General features: G+C 53.6%; 1 protein-coding gene and 1 long non-coding RNA gene across 2 annotated transcripts; both read left to right on the top strand.

The window, feature by feature from the left end:
• The first annotated feature begins 503 nt into the window (after positions 1 to 503).
• LOC103788602 (uncharacterized) lies at positions 504 to 3,376 on the top strand. The gene is made up of 4 exons (XM_035276796.2): positions 504 to 596; positions 1,293 to 1,998; positions 2,191 to 2,310; positions 2,641 to 3,376. Exons 1-4 carry the CDS (start codon positions 504 to 506, stop codon positions 2,895 to 2,897), a joined length of 1,176 nt encoding a protein of 391 aa, XP_035132687.1. The 3' UTR covers positions 2,898 to 3,376.
• A 39-nt stretch (positions 3,377 to 3,415) lies between these two features.
• On the top strand, positions 3,416 to 8,141 carry LOC128929891 (uncharacterized). Its single transcript, XR_008477135.2, has 2 exons — positions 3,416 to 3,551; positions 3,647 to 8,141. It is a non-coding gene; the product is annotated as an uncharacterized LOC128929891 (long non-coding RNA).
• Positions 8,142 to 17,195: the final 9,054 nt, after the last annotated feature.

Here is a 17,195-nt window from a genome sequence, read left to right as displayed (position 1 = left end):
CGCGGGGGCACCCCTGTCTACACCCGCATCGCGGGGGCACCCCTTTCTATACCCGCATCGCGGGGGCACCCCTGTCTATACCCGCATCGCGGGGGCACCCCTGTCTATACCCGCATTGCGGGGGCACCCCTTTCTATACCCGCATCGTGGGGGCACCCCTGTCTATGAATTGCCTGCATGTGTGGAATATTAGTTGCGTGATTGGGGGTTATGAAGGCTTCGCCATAAAACGTGAATTCACACATTGATAACTGGCCACTGAGTCACTGTGAAACCTCCTCCTGGAGGGAGTCAGCGGAAGAAGACCCCAGGACAGACCCAATTAACAGAGACTGAGACAGGAGACAGAGGCACAGATGGAGAGGGGAGAGGGAGAGACAGACAAGAAGCCAGAAACAAAGAGAGACACAGCGAGAGGTAGACACTGGGGTTGGAGAGACAGACTGAGAGACAGAGAGAATGGGAGACGGGAACAGAGACAGACTGAGAAAGGGAAGAGCAAGATGGCGGTGGGGCAGGGGCACTGTGATAAGTGCCTCCATTCTGAGGGGCTCCTGCGCTTTGGCTCCCTTCTGCTGCCTGATTCTGAGCCCGAAGTAAGGCCACCCGTGCCGGCTCCCGCCTTTCTCTTCGGCTGGCTCAGTTTACTCTCAAGCCACCCAGTGAAGTTCCCTACAGCGATCCACCTCTCCCGGGAAAGGCTCTAACTCACTGGCACTCCCTCGCATCTCTGTCTCTCTCCTCTTCTCTCTGTCTCTGTCTCTGTCTCCACCGCCCCTCCCTCCCCCCGCCCCGCACCCCCCCCCCCTCGCTTCCCCCCTGTCCCGTCCAGCACCTGGAGGCTCTGCCTCTGAGCCCTGGGAATTCTTTCTCCCAGGCCGGTATCTCTCCTCCGGTCACCGCACCAGACTCCATCCAACATTTACACTTTCAGAACAGGAAGAGAAGCCCACAGGCAGGCAGAGGCCACACGGCCCCAGAGAGACCTCTGGAGTTGGGACCATCTAACTCAGGAGACAGAGGTGGGGGCCAGGAGCGGAGCAGAAAGGGACCCCTGCGGCTCCCTCACCCGATGTGCCCGGCAGCGCCTTGGAAGGGTTCTCTGACTGGTGTTTTTGCCTCGGAGGGGCCTCGAGGCCACATCCATAAAGCCAGGCAGCGGTGCTCCTCACTGCAGAGCTGCCAGGACCCGCCACAGGGCAGGCTGGCCTCTGGCAGACAGTGGCAAACACCCAGAAGAGGCCGACCTGCGGGACGGGGGTGGGGCTGGAGAGTGGGAAGGGCGCGTCTAGACTGGTGAGAGCCGCTCGGATTCGCACAAGCCCCCGCTTGTTTGCCTGTGTGTTGGGAAGAAGGAGGTTGGATCGGCAGGGCAGGGAGGGAAGACCTGGGCGGGACCCCTGACCACACCACCGCGAACTGGGCCCCAAACTGTCACTGCCAGGAAGACAGCCAGGCCCTGCCCTCCTCTGGCACTCAGCCCTGTGCCCCACGGGCACTCCTCAGCCCTGCGCCGCTTTGGCATCCCTCAGGCCCGCGCCCCTCTGGCGCCCCTCAGCCCTGCGCCCCTCGGGCACTCCTCAGCCCTGCGCCCCTGGCGCCCCTCAGCCCCGCGCCCCACGGGCACTCCTCAGCCCCGTGCCCCTCTGGCACTGTGCCCTGCCACTCTGCTTCCTCGAAGGCTCCCAGAGGACACACCCTTCCTGGACAGGGCCGGACTGACCCCGGAAACTCAGAAAGGGCGGAGGCCGAAGGGCCCGCTTTGCATTCCCCGGGTGGGGGAAGCGAGGGAGGTTCAGTACAAATGCTTGGGCCCACTGGGGAACAGGCTCCAGAGTCGGGTGCACTGGGGCCAGGCTGCAGCCAGTCAGAGGCCACGGGGTGGGAGCTGCGGGCTGGAGGAGCGCGCTGGGAGCTGGGCCGCGCTGCGGGAGCCGCCCGGAGCCATGAAAGCGGCCTGTCTCTTCCTGCTGGCGTCCCTGCTGTGCTCCAGGCGGGGTGAGTGCGGCGGGACGGGAGCAGTCCTGGGAGCTGGGGCTGCCTTGGGGACGGACTCCGGCTCGTGAGGTCGTGAGGGGCCAGTCCTCCGGGATCCGGGTGGCAGGGAGAGGCCACAGCCCCTGAGGAGGGGCCTGGAGGGGGCTGCCCGGCCGGTCCGGGTCTGGACCCAGCCTGTGTCTGCACCCCCAGCCCTGAGCCTGCAGTGCTACAACTGCGCTAACGTCCAGGGAACCAGCCAGTGCCAGACCAGCCAGTGCGTTGGGGTCTGCTTTGCTAGCGACTTGGTCTTCACTGTGAATGATGGCGGTGGTGAGTGCTGGCAGGCCCGGGGCGCGCGGATCTGGGAAGAGCCCTTTGGGGACCGCTTCGGGGGCTGTGCCCCAGGGCTCCCCGGCCTCCTGGAAGGAGAGGGGCTGTGGCAGAGGCCGGTATGCGTCACCCCGCCCGCCTCGGTGTCACCAGGCGTACCGAGGGGGTCCCCCCCCGAGCAGGGACTTGGGGCTGGGTGGGTGGGCCTCTGATAGGGCCGGCAGCCGAGAACCAAGGGCCAAGCCCGGGTGGAGAGGGTGGAGGAGAGGCCGGACGGGAGGGCAGCGGGACCGGGGCTGCCAGGCCAGGCACCTTCTCTCTGGCCCACAGAGAAGAAGATTACCATGGGAATCAAGAGCTGTGCTCCCTCCTGCGAGGACGCCTCAAAGACCCTACAGTCGCTCCGGCCGGAGAGTCTGCCCCAGATCCCCGGGGGTGTGGGGAACCTTCTGACTTCGGAGGTGAAGAACCTGGCCTGCTGCAACAGGGACCTTTGCAACGGGGCAGCCAGAGCCAGGCGCAGCCTCGGGGCGCTGGCCGGGGGTCTCCTGCTCAGCTTGGGGCCCCTCCTCTTGGCGCTGCTGTGAGGACTGTCCTGTAACTCAGGCACCACGGGCTCCTCCAGGAGCTTGACAGGGGCCTTGCCACGGTAGTGAATTCCACCCGGCACGCACAGTTGTGTTGGCCTCACACTAGCTCTCTCTTGCGTGCACGCACACTCGCACACACACCGGGTGCCCACGGTGTCCACAGCCTCAGACCCCAGAGTGCTCAGCAAACACGGGCTGTGCTGGAGTTCATCCCGCTCTGCTGCCCAGCGCAGGCTGGGGAGGGGCAGGCAGTCCAGGCCACTGTGCTGACCCCAGCCGCTCCTGCCACCCACCTGCCCAGTGCCCTGCCACCTGCCAACAAGCGCGCCAATCACCCAAGATCCAGAGCCCACAAGACCTGGCTGGACAGAGGCCTCTAGGAGAGCCCGGCGTCCAGCCCCTCCAGCCCAGCTCCTGGCAACGGCACCCGGCACCGCAGGCGAGGACAACAGAAAATAAACACTTTCCAGCAGCGAGCTTCCTGCTCTGTGAATGTCTTTCAGGTGGAAGGGTGGGGGGGGCGGGGGGGGGGAGTGGGGGCAGTGGAAGCAGTGGGGTGGGGAGTGCAAGGGTCTTCACCTGTGGCTACATCCAGCTTTTCCTTCAGCCAGACAATCCCGAATGGCTACTTCTTGGGGAGGGAAAGGAAAGGTAAGTGCATGGCCCCCTGCCAGGACCCAGTCTGGGAGGTGGCCCAACTCCTCCCACCAAGAAGCATCATCTTCCTCTACGCATGCTCTCTGCAGTCCCTCGCAGGAGCCCCACCCAGCACCTCCACAGGCCAGGCATCTATCCAGGTCTCCCCAGGTGGTGGCTGCAGTGCTAGGAGCCCCCTCGACAGAGGCAGGTACGCGGCCCAGGAGGGGTCTCTAGCCTGGTTCCCTTCCTCATCCTCCTTCACACTTTCTTCCCCTCCAAGCCTCTGCCCTGTGGCCCACACTCTGGGTCTAGAAACTCCCCCAGCCCACAGGAGCCACTCTTCCCTGCAGGACACAGGTGACAAGAGCATTTCCCCCACAGCACCTTCCCAGGGAGAAGAGCTCCCTCTCTTCCCTCCTTATGGCCCCTTGCCCTTCCAACCCCCTGAATGTGACCCCAGAAGCTCCAAGGGATTACCAGAGGCGGGGTCTGTAGGTCCTTGGGGAAACCGAGCCCTGCCCTCGGGCTGATGGCGTGTGACCACTGACCACTGCGCATCCAGATTAACTGTCCTCAGCCAGACACATATCCCAGCCAACCACGGCAGGTCAGAGGACGGACGAAGCCACCAGAGCAAGGGTGGCTGTCTCCCACACCCCAGGCAGTGGCTGGGAGGCGGGCACAGAGCCTGGGTTGGGGCTGTGAGGGGGCACAGCTCCCAGGGTGGGGGCCTTGGCGGTAGGGAGTGCCTAGTCCCAGGCTGGGTTGTGACCCAAACTCCTCTGGGCCCAGCCTTCACTCCCAGGCCCTGCCCTGCCCTGCCCATGAGGAGTCCGAGGAGCGAGAAGGCTGGGGCTGGGGCCTCAGGGTTGTGGGCACCCAGGCCCAGGAGCCTCCCAAGGACAAGGAGCCCCTGCTGTCATCCCCTGGGATGCAGGAGAAGGCCCGGCCCTCCTGTTTCTGGTTCTCTCCAGGGTCTCCTGGTGGTTCTAAGGAAGAGCAGCTGGGTCCTAGGGGACCACCTATGCTGGAGTTTCCATGTCCAGCCCTGATCCTTTTAAGAAAACCAAAACAGCACTTTGGGAGGCGGGGGTAGGTGGATCACTAGGTCAGGAGTTTGAGACCAGCCTGGCCAACATAGTGAAATCCCATCTCTACTAAAAAAAAAAAAAAAAAAAAAATTAGCCAGGTATGGTGGCGCATGTCTGTAATCTCAGCTACTCTGGAGGCCAAGGCAGGAGAATCGCTTGAATCTGGGAGGCGGAGGTTGCAGTAAGTAAGATCGCACCACGACAGAGCAAGCCTCTGTCTCAGGGGAAAAAAAGAAAGACAAGAAAACCAAAACAGACAGTTTCCAAAACCCAACCCCACAGGCCAAGTACTGGATTTCTCACATTTCTGAAGGTGGTGCCTGCCCGAACCACCTCTGTGGGGAGCAACCTTCAGGGGCCTGATCCAGCCAGGGCACCCCCTTATGCCATGGCACCCCCCCATGCCACGGCACCCCTTTATGCTGAGGCACTCCCCTATGCCGGGGCACTTTCCCTATGCCATGGCACTCCCCCATGCCCTATGCCAGGGCACCCCCCCATGCCACGGCACTCCCCCTATGCCAGGGCACTCCCCCTATGCCACGGCACTCCCCCTATGCCACGGCACTCCCCCCTGCCACGGCACTCCCCTATGCCAGAGCACTCCCCCTATGCCAAGACACTCCTCTATGCCAGGGTACTCCCCTATGCCGGGGCACCCCCCATGCCACAGCACTCCCCCTATGCCAGGGCACTCCCCCATGTCAGGGCACTCCCTCTATGCCAGGGCACTCCCCCATGCCATGACACACCCCTATGCCACGGCACTCCCCCATGCCAGGACACTCCCCCTATGCCACCGCACTCCCCTTATGCCAGGATACTCCCCTATGCTGGGGCACTCCCCTATGCCGGGGCACTCACCCTATGTACAGACGGACACCAGGGAGCCAGGGCCACCAGGACCTCTCAGACCAGCAGCAACTAACTGGCAGTTCCATCTACAGGTATGGGGTTCTGCAATAGTGCATGTGGAGCATGTGTGTGTGTGCTGTGTGTGGTCGTGTGAGTGCATGTGGAGTGTGTGTGTGCTGCGTGTGCCATGTGGGTGCATGTGGAGTGTGTGTGTGTGCTGTGTGTGCTCGTCTGGGTGCATGTGAAGTGTGTGTGTGCTGTGTGTGTTCGTCTGGGTGCATGTGGAGTGTGTGTGCTGTGTGTGTTCGTCTGGGTGCATGTGGAGTGTGTGTGCTGTGTGTGTTCGTCTGGGTGCATGTGAAGTGTGTGTGTGCTGTGTGCACTCGTCTGGGTGCATGTGAAGTGTGTGTGTGCTCATCTGAGTGCATGTGGAGTGTGTGTGCTGTGTGTGCTCGTGTGGGTGCATGTGGAGTGTGTGTGTGTGCAGTGTGGTCGTGTGGGTGCATGTGGAGTGTGTGTGTGTGTGCTCGTCTGGGTGCATTTGAAGTGTGTGTGTGCTCGTGTGGGTGCATGTGGAGTGTGTGTGTGCTGTGTGTAGTCGTGCAAGTGCATGTGGAGTGTGTGTGCTGTCTGTGCTCATGTGGGTGCATGTGGAGTGTGTGTGCTGTGTGTGCTCATGTGTGTGCATGTGGAGTGTGTGTGTGTGCAGTGTGGTCGTGTGGGTGCATGTGGAGTGTGTGTGTGTGCTCGTCTGGGTGCATTTGAAGTGTGTGTGTGCTCGTGTGGGTGCATGTGGAGTGTGTGTGTGCTGTGTGTAGTCGTGCAAGTGCATGTGGAGTGTGTGTGCTGTCTGTGCTCATGTGGGTGCATGTGGAGTGTGTGTGTGCTGTCTGTGCTCATGTGTGTGCATGTGGAGTGTGTGTGTGCAGTGTGGTCGTGTGGGTGCATGTGGAATGTGTGTGTGTGCTGTGTGTGGTTGTGTGGGTGCATGTGGAGTGTGTGTGTGCTGTGTGTGCTCATGTGGGTGCATGTGGAGTGTGTGTGTGCTGTGTGTGCTCGTGTGGGTGCATGTGGAGTGTGTGTGCTGTGTGTCATGTGAGTGCATGTGAAGTGTATGTGTGCTGTGTGTGGTCGTGTGAGTGCATATGGAGTGTGTGTGTGTGTGTGGTTGTGGGTGCATGTGGAGTGTGTGTGTGCTGTGTCTGGTCGTGTGAGTGCATGTGGAGTGTGTGTGTGTGCTGTGTGTGGTTGTGAGTGCATGTGGAGTGTGTGTGTGTACTGTGTGTGGTCGTGTGAGTGCATGTGGAGTGTGTGTGTGTACTGTGTGTGGTTGTGTGAGTGCATGTGGAGTGTGTGTGTGTCCTGTGTGTGGTCGTGTCAGTGCATGTGGAGTGTGTGTGTGCTGTGGTCTTGTGAATGCATGTGGAGTGTGTGTGCTGTGTGTCATCGTGTGAGTGCATGTGGAGTGTGTGCATGCTGTGGGTACAGGATACATGAATGCATGCATGTTGTATGCATGGCTGTGATGTGTGTTCATACTGTGGGTTTAGTGTGTGCATGCTCTGAGTGATGTATGTGCATGTACGTGGTGTTTGCATGTGGTGTGTGTGCATGTGGTGTGAGCACATGCATGTAGTTTCTGTGTGCATGAAGTATGTGTGCATGCATGTGCTGTGTTTGCATTTGGTGTGTGCACATGCTGTGGATGGCATGGGCATGGGGAGGAGACACGCAGACAGGCAGAGCAAGCACAGACCAGTGGAAGGTGTGCTCTGGCAGCCTTCTGATTGCTTTTTCCCCAGAACTGGCCTTTGCACCTCCTCCACTGGCCGCCCCACTTCCTGGGACCTGGAGCCGTGGCAGCAGAGGAAAGGCAAAGGTCCCACTGGTACCCATCCAGAGGGCCAGGATGGGACGGGGGCTTCAGAGGCACCCAGATTCTGCTGAAGGTGCCAGGCCCCTGACGGCAGCACAGGCGAGGGGGCTGGGGACACAGTGGGTGTCGAGTTTCCACCCAGCCCATAGTTCATAGATGTGAGTTAAAAGGCCCCCTCCCTCCACACCTTGGTGTTTACAAGAGAAAGCTCTTCCTGTGGGCCTGGGAGAGGCTGCTGGCCACACACAAGAGGAGATAAAAGTCTGTCAGGAAGGGAGTGCAGATTCCTGGAAAACAGGCAAAGCTCAGAGGTCATCTAAGGACCCTGGCCTCTGTCAACTCACCTCAGCCTCCTCTTTCTACATGGTTTGCAGCCCCAGAACCCCTCCTGCTCCAGGCAGTTCCAGGAAGACAGAAGTGAGGACCCAGGAGAGGGTGGAGCAGGGTAGGCAAGCTGGGCAAAGACCCCCTGACACCAGGGACCCTGTGTACAATGGGAGAGAAGACACCAGCGGACCACCTTCTCCCAACAAAGGCTCTGACCTCAACCAAAGGAGAAAAAGCAGTAACGCACTAAAGAGGGGTGCAGGGAAAAAGAAAGTGCCTTCAGACAGTGGGAATTGAGTGTGCCAGGGTCCTGAGACAAGCTTGGAGTACCAGGACCCCCATAAATCAAGATTAGCACCTTGTGCCTACCTGGGTTCCCTGTTCTGTTCCTTGGTCTATGTGCCTGTGTCTATGTTCCTTGGTCTTTATGCCAATACCATGCTGTTTCAATTACTGTGGCTTTGCAGTGTATTTTGAACTCAGGTAGTATGATGCTTCCAGCCTATTGTTTGTTTGTTTTGTTCTGTTTTGTTGAAGGCTGCTTTGGCCATTTGAGGTCTTTTGTGGTTCTATATGAATTTTAGGATTTTTTTTTTTTCTATTTTCTATTTCCATGGAGAATGTCACTGGTATTTTACATAAGAATGTCATTGGTCATTTTCTATTTCTACTTCTTCTGTTTTCTATTTCTGTGAAGAATGTCATCGGTATTTTGATAGGGATTGCGTTGAATCTGTAGATCACTTTATGTAGTATAGAGATGTTAGCAACATCAGCTCTTCCAGTCTGTAAACAGGGGTTAGCTTTCCATCCTGTGTCTTCTTCAGTTTCTTTCATGAGTGTTCCAGTTTTCAATGTACAGATCTTTCATCTTTTTGGTTAAATGTATTCCTAAGTATTTTATTTTTTATAGCTATTGTAAATGGAATTTTTAAATTTCTTTTTTAGGTAGTTATCTGTTAGTGTATAGAAATGCTACCAATTTTTGGATATTGGTTTCATTTCATTTTGTTCTGTTTTTTAGAGATAGGGTCTCACTCTATCACCCAGGTTGGAGTCATGGCAGCCTTAGACTCCTGGACTAAAGTGATCCTCCTGCCTCAGCCTCCCAAGCAGCTGGGACTACAGGCAAATGCCACCATACCCAGCTATGTACGTTGATTTTGTAGTCTACAACTTTGCTGAATTTGCTTTTTAGTTCTAACAGTTTTTTATTTGAGTCTTTAAGATTTTTTGTATCTAAGATCATGTTGACTGGAAACAATGATAATTCCACTTCTTCCTTTCTACTTTGGATGCCTTTTTATTCTTTCTCTTGCCTAATTCCTCTGGCTAGGATGTCCCGTACTATGTTAAATACAAATGGTGACAGTTGCCACCCTTGTCTTGTACCAGATCTTAGAGAAAAATCTCAACTTTCCTTTTCCCCATTTGACATTATATATATATATATATATATATATATATATATATATATATATATATTTTTTTTTTTTTTTTTTTTTTTTTTTTTTTTACAGAAAACCCCCCCCTCCCCCAAGATAATATTAACTATAGATTTGTCCTATGTGGCCTTGGTGAAGTTGAGGTTCATTCCTTCTACCCTTAGTTTGTTGAGAGTTCTTTGGGAGGCCGAGGCGGGTGGAGTAGGAGGTCAAGAGATCGAGACCATTCTGGTCAACATGGTGAAACCCCATCTCTACTAAAAATACAAAAAATTAGCTGGGCATGGTGGTGCGTGCTTGTAATCCCAGCTACTCAGGAGGCTGAGGTGGGAGAATTGCCTGAACCCAGGAGGCGGAGGTTGCAGTGAGCCGAGATCACACCATTGCACTCCAGCCTGGGCGACAAGAGCGAAACTCCATCTCAAAAAAAAAAAATTTGTTGAGAGTTTTATGATAAAGGGATGTTGGATTTTGTCAAGTGCCTTTTCTACCTCTGTTGAGATAATGATGGGGTTTTTGTCCTTGATTCTGCTGATGAGATGCATCACGCTTATAGATTTGTGAACGTCGAGACTCCCTCGCTTCCCTGGGAGGGACACCACTCGATCTTGGTGAATGATCTTTTCAATGTGCTGTTGAATTTGGTTTGCTAATACCTGGCTGAGAATTTCTGCCTCTGTATTCATCAAGAATGTGGGCCTGTAGCTTTTGTTGTTTGGTCTAGCTTGGTACTGGAACAGTGCTGGCCTCATAGAATGAGTTTGGAAGTATTCTCTCCTATTCCATTTTTGGGAAGCGTTTGAAAATAATCGATACTGTATCTTCTTTAAATCTTTGGTAGAATTCAGCAGGGAAGCCACTGGGTCTTGGGATTTTATTTATTTATTTTGAGACGGAGTTTCGTGCTTGTTACCGAGGCTGGAGTGCAATGGTGCGATCTCGGCTCACCGCAACCTCCGCCTCCTGCGTTCAGGCAATTCTCCTGCCTCAGCCTCCTGAGTAGCTGGGATTACAGGCACACGCCACCATGCCCAGCTAATTTTTTGTATTTTTTTAGTAGAGACGGGGTTTCACCATGTTGACCAGGATGGTCTCGATCTCCTGACCTTGTGATCCACCCGCCTCGGCCTCCCAAAGTGCTAGGATTACAGGCTTGAGCCACCATGCCCGGTCTGGGCTTTTATTTTTGATGGGAGACTTTATTAGTGACTCAGTCTCCTCACTCATTATTAATCTGTTTGGATTTTCTGCTTCTTCATAACTTAATCTTGGTTGGCTGCATTTCCAGGAATTTATCCATTTTTTCTAGGTTATCAGATTTGTTCATGGATAATCGTCCGTGGTAGTCTCTTATGATTCTTTTTGTTTCTGTTCTGTCAGGTGTAATGCCTCCTTTTTCATCTCTGATTTTTGTTTATAGTTAGTCTGGCTAAAGATTTCTCAATTTGTTTATATATTTTAAAAACCAACTCTTGATTTCATTGGGTGTTTGGTTCTTTAGACAGGGCCTCCCTCTGTCGCCCAGACTGGAGCGCAGTGGCATGATCACAGCTCACTGCAACCTTAACCTCCTGGGCTCCAGCAATCCTGCCTCAGCCTCCTGAATCGCTGGGACTACAGGTGCATGCCACCATGCCCGGATAATTTTTGTATTTTTTGTAGAGGCAGAGTTTCACCGTGTTGCCCAGACTGATCTCAAACTCCTGGGCTCAAGGGATCTGCCTGTGTGAGCCACCCAGAATGCTGGGATTACAGGAGTGAGCCACTATGCCTGGCCACATGGGTCTTCTCTGTGGTTTTTACGGTCTCTATTTTATTTATTTCGGCTTCTGATCTTTATTGTTTCCTTTTTTTGTCAATTTTGAGCTTTGTTTTGTTTTTTTAGTTCCTTAAGGTGCAAAACTGGTTATTTATTTGAGATCTTTCTTCTTTTTTGACGTAAGCAATTTCTATAAACTTCCCTCTTAGAACCGCTTTTGCTGTATTCCGTCTGTTGTGTTCCCATTTTTATTTGTCTTAAGAAATGTTTAAATGTCTCCTTTAATTTTGTCATTGATTCCTTGGTTTCATGTATTTGTGAATTTTCCAAGGTTTCTCCTGTTACTCTTTCCAGTTTTATACCCTTGTGAACAGAAAAGATACTTGTATGATTTCACTCTTCCTAAATGTACTAAGACTTGTGTCGCGGCCTAACACATTTTCTGTCTTGGAGAATGTTTCATTTGCAATCGAGAAGAATGTGTGTTTGTTGCTGTTGCACAGAACGTTCTGTACCTGTCCCTCATGCCCATTTGCTGTACACTGTAGTTCAAGTCCAGTGTTATGTTGATTTTCCTTCTAGATGATCCCCCCGTTGCTGAAGGTGGGATACTGCAGTTCCCTGCTATTACCGTATTGCTACCAATCTGTCCCTTCAGATCTGCTTTATGTATTTAGGTGCTCTCATGTTGGGCGCATATATATTCACAATTGTTATATCCTCTTGATGAAATGATCCCATTATCATTGTATCAGGACCGTCTTTGTCTGTTTCTACAATTTTGACTTAAAGTCTATTTTTCAATAGTTTTTTTTCTCAGATTCTGCAGGGATGAAAAGGTATTTTATCTGATATAAGTATAGGTCTTGCTACTCTCTTGGGTTTCCATTTGCATAGATTATCTTTTTCTTTTTTCTTTTTCCTTTTATTTATTTATTTTTTTGAGACAGAGCCTCATTCTGTCGCCCAGGCTGGAGTGCAATAGTGCAATCTTGGCTCACTGCAACCTCCGCCTCCCAGGTCCAAGTGATTCTCCTGCCTCAGCCTCCCAAGTAGCTGGGACCACAGGCGTGTGCCACCACACCCGGCTAATTTTTTGTATTTTTAGTAGAGATGGTATTTCACCGTGTTAGCCAGGATGGTCTCGATCTCCTGATCTTGCGATTCACCTGCCTCAGCCTCCCAAAATGCTGGGATTACAGGCGTGAGCCACCACACCTGGCCAGCTGAAGAAGTTTCTAAGCAAAGCACGAAGGTGCAGCTTGGTGCTCTTGAAAGCTTGTAGTGAAATTCATGAAGAGAAAAATGGTTTAAAGATGATGTTTTTCGTCAAAGGGGAATCAAAACTTAAAAGTTTGAAAACTTCTCAGCTGGCCCGTGCCGAAAGGAATGAGAAAACGTGTTCAGGAGAGAATCAGGGTGTAGCCAAGCCACCGCTGGATGAGATCAGCACAGCTCAGCCACCTCTGCGGAAGCCAGGTGCTGACGGTGAAAGAATGAGCCCGAGGCTGATGGTTTGGAGCCCGTGGGACTGCCCCATTCATCACAGATGCGGAGTGCAAGGGGCCTGGAAACAGAGTGGTTTCAAAGGCAGGCTCTGCCCGGCCTGGTGGGGTGCCCTCCCTGGACTTCCTCACAGCCCTCCTCACCGCCCAGGTGGGGTCCAGCAGGTGCTGGTGGGCTGTGCACTCAGCAGAGGTGTGGGGCATGTCTACCTCCACCTAGATGTCAAGGGGTGCCTCAGAAGGCTGGGAGGCCAGAGAACCACCATGGGACAGAGCCGCCGCAGAAAGGCCCCACGAGGGCAATGCCGAACAGAGCTTGGAGTCAGGGCCGCCTCTAAGACCTCAGAGCAAGGGGGCAGCTGGCTTAGGATTTCACACCTCCAGACTCAGACACAGAAGGGTGCAGAGCTAGGGCCGCCACAGAACAGCCACAGGGGCTGGCCTAGGCACAGCGCCATGGGCAGGGCTGCGCCTACCATCTCTGAAAGGCAGATCCCTCGACTGTCCCAGTGGGATGGGAGAGAAGTGAATCAGGCCAAAGAAAGACTCCTGGTGAGCCTTTCGATCTAATGCTGTTTGCCTGTTGCCTTTGTCCTTGCTCAGGACCTGCCACGCTTTCCTCTTTCCCATCTCTCCCTTTCGGAACAGGCTCGTGTGTCCTCTGCCCGCCCCACCCCTGCGTTCAGGAAGCACGGCCTCTCGCTTGCCTCTGCAGGCTCACAGCTGGAGGAGAACCGCCTCTGGGTGAATCGTACCTTGAGTCTCACCCAGCTCTGATTTACACCATGTTTCGATGAGACGCTCAGACTCCCACTATCGAGTTGATGCTGGAATGAGTGACAACCCTTGGTCTGTTAGGATGCAGTGAACGTATTTTGCATGTGAGGAAGACAGGAATTTTGCAGGGCGGAATGCTATGGCTGGAATGTCTGTGTCCTCCCAAAATTCCTGTGCTGAAATCCTAGCTCCAAGGAGAAAGTATCAAGAAGTGGGGTCTTTGGGGAGGTGATTAGGTCCTGGTGTCAGAGCCCTCATGAATGGCACTTGTGCTCTGATGAAAGAGGCCCCAAGGGAGTTCATTCACCCTTTCCCCAGGTGAGGTCACAGTCAGAGTGCGACATCTGTGAACCAGAAGGCAGGGGCTAGCCAGACAGAGTCCGCCAGTGCCTTCACCTTGCACTTCCAGCCTCCGGAGCGGTGAGACATTGGTGTCTGTTGTCGATAAGACACCCATGCTGTGGTATTGTGTCGTAGCAACCCCAACAGACTAAGACACCTTCCTTCCCCTTCCCCTTCCCCTTCCCCTTTTCTTCCCTCCTCTTCCAGCATGGAAGATATGGCCAAGGGGTTGAAGACATGAAGTCATGGAGATTGGGAAGCCACACTGAGGCACAGGCTGGAGCCTGGGAGCTGCACAAAGGTGTGGACCAGCGGCTCTGGCTTTCTAGGACATGCAGGTGGCAGGAGTAGAGGGGAGCCCCTCAGAATGCAGACCAGTAGGCCCCATTGCTGAGGGTGTCAGGGAAGGAGCACAAAGGGAGTGGACGGAGGCCGTGAGTGCGACAGGGAGATCAGTCATGTGAAGCAAACAAAACAAGTAAACACATTGAGGATAAAGGGGATGGAGTTCTCCCTGCTGGGAAAGACGAGTCTGAGAGGCTGGAGTTCTCCCTGCTGGGGAAGACGAGTCTGAGACGCTGGAAGGAGCCCTGCTGGGGAAGACTAGTCTGAGAGGCTGGAAGGAGCCCTGCTGGGGAAGACGAGTCTGAGACGCTGGAAGGAGTCCTGGGGTGCTGAGTTGGAACAGAGAGTGTTGGTGAGAACTCTTGGCTGTTGACTGGATGCACAGGTAGATACAGAGATACGGATGTGTGTCACGTATGGCGAGGCACACACGTCCTTCCCAGGCTGTCCACTGGGAGGACCCAGCGGCATCAACACTCTCACAGCAACGAGCATGCCTAGTGCCCACACCTTGGTTTCCAAACACCGTCCTTCACTGAAAGCAATGATTCCAGGGCTGGGAATCACTCATCAGAGCACAAGTGCCAGGGAAAGAACAAAATGAGCCTGGGACATCTTTTTGTGCCATAAAGTACAGACTTGGTCAATGAAGGATATGGGCACGTCCAAGGGTCACAGGGGCCGGCCCAAGGGGGCTCCCATGCCTACATCAGAAACCATTTTGCCATCAAAAATAAATAATTGGCCAAGTCTAGTGGCTCACACCTGTAATCACAGCACTTTGGGAAGCCGAGGCAGGTGGCTCCGTAAGGTCAGGAGTTCAAAACCAGCCTGGCCAACATGGCAAAACCCCATCTCTACTAAAACACAAATATTCACTAGGTGTGGTAATGCATGTCTGTGGTCCCAGCTACTCGGGAGGCTGAGGCAGGAGAATCGCTTGAACCCGGGAGGCGGAGGTTGCAGTGAGCTGAGATTGTGCCACTGCACTCCAGGCTGGGCGACAGAGTAAGATTCACTCTCTAAACAAATACATAAATAAATACATGTAATTCATGGATTACAGCCCTCTGAACACAGTAGGAACCCGCAAGCTGACAGTGTACATGAATGAACAAGGAAGATGAGAAAACTCACATTTTTTAATAGTCACGTACCAGCTAATGAATGCAGAAGGAATTACAGATATGAAGGTTGGTCCATGGGTAGCTCTCCTGGAGGAGGCTAATTTGGGGTGGTGAGCTGTGAGGCTGCTGGGTAGACACTTAAGGAACAGGAAATTGGTGCGATGCTGGAAGACCAATCAATTACAGGGGGAAAAAGGAGAATCTCAGGTGGAGAATCCTGGCCGACCCCCCAGGACCAGGGGCCCGGGCTGGCATGGGAGAAAGAATGAAGGTAGGGAGTGCATGTCTGCAGCATGTGGGGCAAAGGCAGTGACCACTTCCTGGAGAGGCAGAGGGGACGTGGGGGCTCTTAGTACTGCTCTGGAAGCTTTTAAGTAAGTGTTGCTTAACATTACTCAGACAGATTAGATAGGTAAGTGATATAGATAGATGGATGGATGGATAGATAGACAGAATAACATAACAAGCACTTGTAAAATCACCACCCGCATATGTCCTATTTTAACATTTTAGTTGCTTCTAATTCATTTAAAAACATGATCTGCTGGGTGTGGTGGCTCACGGCTGTAATCCCACGCTTTGGGAGGCCAAGGTGGGCGGATCACCTGAGGTCAGGAGTTCAAGACCAGCCTGGCCAACATGGCGAAACCCCATCTCTACTAAAAATACAAAAATTAGCTGGGCATGGTGGTGGGTGCCTGTAATCCCAGCTACTCGGGAGGCTGAGGCAGGAGAATCACTTGAACCCTGGAGGTGGAGGTTGCAGTGAGCTGAGATGGTGCCACCGCACTCTAGCCTGGGTGACAGAGCGAGACAGGGAGGTAACCCCATCCTTCACATGGGGCTGTCCTTGCCCTCAGTGTGTCTGTGTCTTTGCTAAACGTGCTTCACACACGGTGTCTGTCACATCCGTTTGAAATTTTACATCATGGCATCTCCCCACATGTGCCTTTGCTGTCGCTTTCTCTCTCGCCACTGTTTTGGGCACATGCTGGCAGGGATGGTGGTGCAGCTGGCATGTGACCCTCACATGGATGTTAACCTGCCGGTAGAGTCCACGCCTCATGGATCTGGGCTGGGCCTGGGTTGTAGTTCTGGGTCTGAGTCTCATAAGGGCTGGGCAACTTGGTCTTATGCCTCTTGGAAGCCCGAGGCAGCCATGTATGAAGTCCAGCTGCCCCTCTAAAGACACCAGGTGGAGAAGCCACATGCACAGGGAGAGACCCCGAGGGCGTACGGAGGAAAATCGGGGAACCCAGCTGATAGCAGGATCGAGGCCCCAGAAATTTGACTCCAGTGGAGCTGCTCCTGCTGGCCCGCCCTCCCCACCGCCATCCGGGCCACAGAGCTGCGAGGGAGGAATAGCGCCACACAGATGTCCCAGCCCTGCAGCCTTGCAGGCAATGGGAGGAGCCTCCCCACAAGCCCCCCACGGCTGCGTACGGGAGTTCTCTTCACCCCGCCACCTCCCCAGCGCTCGGTGGGGTTGGGCTCCTCAATGTCACACATGCGATGAACATGCTGATGTGCCTTGCATTGCACTTCCCTCATGTTAATGACGCTGGACGCCATTTCACGCTTACTGGCCATGGGACATCTTCTGTGAAGTGTTTGTTCGATTCCACACACATTGCCTCCTAGTCTGCCCGCCAGTTTTTCACTGGTTTGTAGAAATATGCGTGCGCATGCGCACGCGCACACACACACACACACATATACACGCACACACACACACATATACACATACACATACATGCACACACACATACACACATACACACACAGGCAGACACATACACACACATATATATACACACACAGACACACATACACACACAGAGACACATACACACACATATACACATACACATACATGCACACACACACACATATACACATATACATGCACACACACATACACACAGACACACACACATATACACACAGACACATACACACAGAGAGAGACATACACACACATACATGCACACACATACACACACATATACACATACTCATACACGCGCACACACATACACACAGACACATATACACACATACACGCACACATGCACACACACACAGACACACATATACACGCACACGCACACACACATACACATACATGCACACACACATACACACATACAGAGACACACATACACACACATATACACGCACACACACAGACACACACATATACACAT

The sequence above is a fragment of the Callithrix jacchus genome, chromosome 16 (assembly GCF_049354715.1).
Source record: "Callithrix jacchus isolate 240 chromosome 16, calJac240_pri, whole genome shotgun sequence".
In the NCBI taxonomy this organism is placed as follows: Eukaryota; Metazoa; Chordata; class Mammalia; order Primates; family Cebidae; genus Callithrix; species Callithrix jacchus.
The sequence above is the reverse complement of the archived record's forward strand: the minus strand, read 5'-3'. Positions and strand labels throughout refer to the sequence as shown.